The following is a 7,417-nucleotide window of genomic DNA, read 5'->3' as shown; positions in this document are numbered from 1 at the left end:
TTTTTAATTGTGTAACGTTACGTTCAAAATAACTACAAAATGTCATGCCTTTGAAAAAATAAAGAGAACAACAGAATGCGCTGCTTTAGCGTGTTTCGGTCTCCTTGAGCATCTTTCCGGCGCATGCCACAAACACCAACCACAGGGAATACTTGTCTTTTAAAAGGCTTCATTTAGATTATTTGAGGTTAAATGCATCATATGTCACTTTGGAATAAATCACAGTAAGCCTATGTGTACATCATGATAAAAAAAGCGACTTTACAATCTGGAAATACTTTAGGCTATAGCAAATTATTTCTTGGACCCCCTATCACTTTAAGAACCGCTGGTCTACACAGAAGAAAGAACTGTCTAGACTCTGCCCCGGTACGAGTTGTGTCGAGCTATTCATTAGCCAGTTTGATGAGAAAAATATGAAATTTATCAAATGGGTTATTAATCCGTACAACTGCAGCAGCAGAGGACTATTATTCTGCTGCATGATACTGCAGAAGAACTGAAGAAGGCATGGTTTGATCTTCGGCTGACCAATCAGCAGAAAGGGGCGTTTAATTCCCGCCCACGTGTAGAAATCAAATATTCAAACTGTTTATTCATTTTTCCACCCATGAACGAAAAACAAAAATTTAAGCTGAATTCTCGTTTTTCGTGTTTTGGAAAAAACGAAAAAAAAAACGAAAAAGGAGCCGTTTTCTCATTTTTCTACTTTCAATATTAAATCAAAAAATGAATGATCGAATGATACATGGATTGGTAGGGGTCAAAAACGGCATCTGAAAATATACTAACGCATCAGTGATGCATTTTGTGTATTTTACACCACGTTTTTCTTTCTTTCAGGAATGTTATACAACCAGTTTTTATCCCAGGCTGATTTTGAAGTGTTGCGGGACAGGGCTCAGGTAAAAAATATAATCTTTCCATTTGTACTAGCTGTACTTTATAAGCAGCGACTGTCTGTCCTGCAGTGAGGCACACAGTCCTGACAGTATAACGTCTGTCCTGCAGGGTTTAGGTGTGCTGGTTTGGCAGAACCCCGCTCACAGGGTCATAGTGGTGACGCCACATGGACACAGCGAGGTTAAGAGATTCTGGAAGAGACAAAAGAGCCATACATAAAGGAAAAAAGGAAGAACAGCCCTGAGAGACTACAAAATACATTATTCACTAGAGAATTATTCTGAAAATTACAGTTTATTAGATGGACAGGAGAAAATATCTGTAATGAGCACTATTTTTGTGTATTTCACTGCAAACGCCACATGGACACAGCGAGGTTAAGAGATTCTGGAAGAGACAAAAGAGCCATACATAAAGGAAAAAAGGAAGAACAGCCCTGAGAGACTACAAAATACATTATTCACTAGAGAATTATTCTGAAAATTACAGTTTATTAGATGGACAGGAGAAAATATCTGTAATGAGCACTATTTTTGTGTATTTCACTGCAAGTTGAAAAAAAACTGTTTCTATACATAGTTCAAAGCTTTTTACTGTTTATGAGAGATATTTGCATTATTATTCCCTTATTGACTTAATTTAGCTTTTGTACTTGCTTCATGTTTGTGTCTGAGGTAAACTGACTAAAAGAAATACTGTTTACACTGATTGCTATCTCTTTTGTTTGATGACATGGAAATTTAGGCCATGAAATGTACATTTCAGTCACATGTAATTACGGGGAAAATGACAGAATTCAGTTTCAGCTTTTAGGATGATGGAGAGGAATAAATGTGAGTCTTAATGGGTGAATCTTATGAAAACTTCCAGTTCACATTTCCCACTATTTAAAAAAAATGAATGAATAAAAATGCTATACACTGAACAAAATTATAAATGCAACACTTTTGTTTTTGCCCCCATTTTTCATGAGCTGAACTCAAAGATCTAAGACTTTTTCTATTTACCCGGGGGGGGGGGGATGGAAATCTCCCGTGCATTATTAGCCCCACACAGTTTCTCATCTGGGCTGGTTAACATTTCAACTCGGTGTTACAACTAACACCGATTTAGACAGATTTGTGAACAATATTTGAGAGAAATAGGCCTTTTGTGTACATAGAAAAAGTCTTAGATCTTTGAGTTCAGCTCATGAAAAATGGGGGCAAAAACTAAAGTGTTGCGTTTATAATTTTGTTCAGTGTGTGTGTATATATATAGGCCTATATATATATATATATATATAATTTATGAATGAAAAAATAATTATATTTTAAATAAAATAAATAATGCTTATTTTTAGGACCATTCATACATTATTTTCATGACAATTTCTATTTCCAAAACAAATTTCCATTAAAATGAATGGAATAAATAAATAATAGGAATTATAGGCTAATGAGGTACTTTCTTTGCAATATGGTAATAAGAAAAATACGAAAATGCACTTAATTATCAAAATAATGTTAATAATGCCACACGTTTCAATGTAATTTATTACATTTGATGTTTTCAGGATAAAATACTACTTTTCAACGTGAAATACTTGATAGGTTTCTCAGATTCACATAAACACATGTTTTTGCTAGTACAATAAAACAATGGTAATTTTGTATAAGCCACCACTGTTATCAAATAAATAAATATTTTTTTCCCCCGAGTTACTTACACTGTTTGAAGGTCCCTCATTAATTTAGGATGATTTTACAGTAATAATAACAATAACTGGAGTAACTAGGAGAAAACTTTGGTTTCCGTGGAACATGTTGGTAACGATCATCCTGGCAGCTAGAGAGAGAAGGAGAAATAGGGAGGGTGAGAAATAACGGAAACTATCAAGAGTGACTGTCTAGTGTCTGTCAGGTCGGAGCTGTCGCTGTATTTGTGAGCCCTGAGCAGTGGAGCAGTGCGGTCTGGAGAGGCTGTGATTCCTGCAGTTAGCCGCGAAGCTAACGGTTCAGCCCGGGTCATCCTGCGCTGTCAGCTCCGCTGCAAACAACACGCCTGCGCCGTTAAATTACTCTCATTCTCCGATTATGTAGCACTTTACCGGCAAATTATCGGGTAGATATAAATGTATAGGAATGGCAAACATTTAAGCACTTATATATTCTGATTTCTAAGAACAAAACGGGTCATTCTCAAGGCCTCGGATGGAACCGCGGCAGCAGCGTGAGAACCCCCCCGGATCCGGGGAGCCTGAGTCGGGGGAGTGGAGAGAGGAGAGCGCCGCGGTGGAGACCGGGGCGAGGGACGACACCCTGAAAAACAGAAGCGGGGATGGAGGAAACGAGGAAACCACGAGCAAAACCGAGAACACTGTGGTGGCGGAGAAAGATAAGGCTGAGTTTGATGAAGATGAGGAGCAATATGAGGAAGAGCTGGACCCCAGGATTCAGGTATTAGGATCTGGACCCAAAATAAACTTGATATTGTGACTATGACTGTGAACTATGGCATATATTATTACACAGTTTGCTTCAATTAATGGATTATAATAGCAAAATGTTATAATATGATTTGTCTGTCTGTGATTTTGCTAGTTTTATATAAATTCATATGCCTTTGTCAGTGATTGAATACTTCTATTAATAGTAAATGAATGTCAACTGTCTTCCCTCCCTGGTTTGCATTGGTCAGGAGGAGCTGGAACACTTGAATCAGGCCAGTGATGAGATCAACAGACTGGAACTACAGCTGGATGTGAGTAATATGTATGACACTATGGCTGTGTCTCAAAATCTAGTGAGCTCACTACTTAGACAGTGTCTTTAGATGTTAAGGGTACACATCCTGTTTCAAAATGCACACGTGATGCCCTAAAATGAGACACAGCCTTAGAGAGATCTTCAATTTTGAACGATATAATGTCTTGTCATTACATTTGGTTACAGTAGTTAATAATAGCGCTCACTTCACACCTGCTCTATTGTCTTACCTCTATTTTGTGAAGCTAGAATTAGTTCCGGCAAGTTTACAATCTGTGTGACCAATAAATAGATTTCTTTTTAATGATCAGTGTCTGGTGAGAAGGGCTGATATCTGACAGTAATTTGTATTGAACATAATGCAGTTTAACAACAGCAAATGAGATGTGCACAAAATTGATGAAGTGCAATGACACAGTGTTTATAATATGCACTACTGTTCAAAACTTTGGGATCGGTAAGACATTTTTCTTTTTTTGGGAAAAAATATAGAATTTTGTTCAATAAGTAGGCATAAAATATGCATGAAATTGTTCAAAAGTAACTGTAAAGATGTTTATAATTTTACAAAAGATTTCTATTTTAATTAAATGCTGTTCTTTAAAAAGGATTATGGTTTACATAAAAATATGAAGCTGCACAACATTGATAATAATAAGAAATGTTTTTTTTAGAAGAAAATCAGCACAGAATGATTTCTGAAGGATCATGTGACACTGAAGACTGGAGTAATGATGCTGAAAATTCAGCTTTGATCACAGGAATAAATTACATTTTTTATTTGTTATTTTTATTTGTAATAATATTTCACAATATCACTGTTTTTACTGTAGTTTTGCTCAGCAGTCTTGGTGAGCATAAGAGACTTCTTTCAAAAACATTGAAAAATCTTATCAACCCCAAACCTTTGAATGGTAGTGTATGTGACGCAGTGTTTTACACAATATTTTCTCAAAATTCCTTTTAAAAAAAAAAGAAAAAGGGAGAGAGAGATAAGTCAAACTAGCCATGTGGTCTAGTTTGAGTTCAAGCCCTGGCTTGAAAATGTATTTTGGAATCCTAACTATGCGTTTTGTCGCACTTTATTATTTTCATTCAATATTGTTTATTTCGCTACTGTCTTTGTGAGCCATGTTTAGCTTGAGTGCCCATCAGTTGAGAACCACTAAATTGGAGTATTAATATATCTATTATTTACATGTTTTACTCAACGTGCCAAATTAAGCATTGTTTCTCACTCTCTCGTTATCTCTGTCTAACACTCGTTTAGGAAGCGAGATCCAGCTATAGGAGGATCCTTACAGACTCGGCGCGCAAACTCAACGCTCAGGGCTCTCAGCTGGGAGCCTGCATCGAGAAAGCCAGACCTTACTACGAAGCCCGAAGACTTGCTAAAGAGGTGTGTGTGTGTGTGTGTGTGTGTGTGTGTGTGTGTTTGAGAGCAAGAGAACATAACATAACAAAGAAGTTTTTGTAGTTTGCTGATTCATTTCCAGTCTTTTATTATTGCGAAAAATCCTCCCGCTGAATCAGAACACTTTTCTCAATGCAGTGATGGTGAAAGAGCGAGTGCGTTAATGTGATTAACCCTGATAACACGAGATGTGATTTCCACATCACTTTTCATTAGCATTTTGCAGCCAATTTCGAATATGTAATTAAACTGATGAAAATCGTTTAGCTGAGGCTATAGAGAGTAATTGAAAACAATTGAACCAACACTGAATTTAAATTTTGACTTGGTCGTCAGCCCTTCTCATGAAAAACTGTAAATAAGATTGAGTGCGGATGAGTAGACAAGCTCAGTAAATGTAGTCATTGTTTTCCATATTGATTAAGTTTTACAATTAAAAATAGCTGTTTTCTATTTGAATGTATTTTAAAATGGAATTTATTTCTGTGATGCAAAGCTGAATTTTTATGTAACTGTCCTTAAATTATTTATTTGACAAATGACGGTAATTGTCTGCAAATCTGTGGCAGTTACGGAGGGATTCGGGCAAGTGGATCCAACTTTGGCGCCTGAGCTTTATTGCTATGAATTGGAAAAGAAAGCTATGAAAGCAGAAAAATGTGCTGTTGCTGCTTGATATCGATGACCAAAAATCACATTGTATTTGATGCTCAACTCAATTAAATCAAATGGGAAAAAAACATTGCAATTGTATATTATATATATATATATATTGTATATTATATATATATATATATATATTGTATATATGTTTTTTCAAGCAAAGCAAATTTTGAAAGTCCACTGGAAACATATTTTGGCATATAGACAAACTATGTTGAAGGTGCATGTTATTTGGCAACATGCTTGAGCAAAGTATTCAAATGTCTGAGGATTTTTATTGTTCCTTTTGTTTTCCTCAAATATATACACCTATTGATTATTCCAGGCAACAGCCCTACTTTTAAATCGACACCTGACATGGAGTTTCTTATTTGTTGTCTCTGATAAATTACGGTAATAAATTAGATAGCATACCCATTTAAAGAAGTCACTGTTTGCCAGCTCTGGTATATATACCATATATGTGTGTGTGTGTGTGTGTGTGTGTGTGTGTGTGTGTGTGTGTGTGTGTGTTAGACAGTTTGCATACTACTGTAAAATACCCTTGAAAATGTTGCTTCTTTAACTTGATCCCCTTTAGAGCAGTGCTGCTTCAGCCATACACATTCAGACAGATAGCTTTGGCATGGCATCATGTCTTGTGCTGTTGTTTGAGCATGTCACCACGAGCTTTGCATTTTTAAGACAGATTGTCAAGTTAAAAATAGTCCAACTTTTAACAAAACATGTCTCCAGACCTCTAAATTCTGTTCTTTTTCTTTGCTCTCTGAGCACAGGGATACATTTTATGTAGCCTCCTCCATTAGAAACATGTCTGTGTCAAGTGAACCCAAAACCAGCCAAATTATACAGGGCTTTCTTAAGACTGATTAGTCGACTAGTTATACGGTTGTCACCAAAACTTCAGTTGTCGATACCAATGTTAGTGAAATTTCAAGATTCTTGATTCCAAATCCAAAATACTTACATACTATTAAATCACTTCTTTATTATAATCATTCCCTCAAGTTTTTCAATAAATCATTCAAGGGAACAGTCAGTAATAAATTAAAGAACAAATGACATGCAAAATAACAGATAAAAACAATGGAACTGTAGCATTTGGACCAATCAGACACACAACTTTTTGTTATATTTAACAAATAATATCTAACGCCCCCTCACCTAACCAAAGGGCCAATTACGAGGGTCTATGGACCCTTCCCCCGAAATGCACCTAACACCTCAGAAAGGCAGAACAGGCCTCTGGTTCCATGGCAACCAATGCTGATATCACTGGTTTTATTGCCTAAAGGAATGCGGGCAGATAAACTCCCTCATTTTCCTCATAGGAAAGACACATAATGCCCAGAGAAATGGACTGTTCTCTAATTAATTCATAGGAAAACCTTTCTTTGATTGAATACACATATCCTTCAGGTCATTGTGTATACCATTACTGTTCTTGTATATTGTCTGTTGTAGTGCATGCTGTTTTATGCATGTTATGATAGACCACTAGTTAATATAACCTCACCTATATCATGTTTGGTCTCTATGAATTCATCTTCGGATGATCTAACTGAGAGTGCATATTACATGCTGATGTGAATCTCTTAAAGGCTACACTTCATGTGACCCGCCCCAGTCGGTGGTTCGGTCAGATGCTAAGATGAAGATGTGAGAATGTGAGAAAGGATACCAAAGCATT

At 36.3% G+C, this 7,417-nt stretch overlaps 2 protein-coding genes across 2 annotated transcripts in view; both read left to right on the top strand.

The window, feature by feature from the left end:
* Positions 1-1,207, top strand: part of LOC107595596 (general transcription factor IIH subunit 4-like) — a 12,497-nt gene extending 11,290 nt beyond the window's left edge. The window contains 2 exon segments of the mRNA XM_016286047.1: positions 844-905; positions 1,012-1,207. Coding sequence (XP_016141533.1) covers positions 844-905; positions 1,012-1,122 — 173 coding nt within the window. The 3' untranslated portion in view covers positions 1,123-1,207.
* Positions 1,208-2,706: 1,499 nt separating this feature from the next.
* LOC107595615 (SH3 domain-binding protein 5-like) overlaps positions 2,707-7,417 on the top strand; it is a 9,350-nt gene continuing 4,639 nt past the window's right edge. The window contains exons 1-4 of the mRNA XM_016286080.1: positions 2,707-3,341; positions 3,583-3,645; positions 4,921-5,117; positions 5,203-5,207. Of these exons, the coding sequence (XP_016141566.1) occupies positions 3,096-3,341; positions 3,583-3,645; positions 4,921-5,117; positions 5,203-5,207 (511 nt within the window). The 5' untranslated portion in view covers positions 2,707-3,095. The remainder of the gene's footprint in view (positions 3,342-3,582; positions 3,646-4,920; positions 5,118-5,202; positions 5,208-7,417) is intronic.

Source organism: Sinocyclocheilus grahami, unplaced genomic scaffold (genome assembly GCF_001515645.1).
Source record: "Sinocyclocheilus grahami isolate Dianchi unplaced genomic scaffold, SAMN03320097.WGS_v1.1 scaffold205.1, whole genome shotgun sequence".
Taxonomy (NCBI): domain Eukaryota; kingdom Metazoa; phylum Chordata; class Actinopteri; order Cypriniformes; family Cyprinidae; genus Sinocyclocheilus; species Sinocyclocheilus grahami.
The sequence above is the reverse complement of the archived record's forward strand: the minus strand, read 5'-3'. Positions and strand labels throughout refer to the sequence as shown.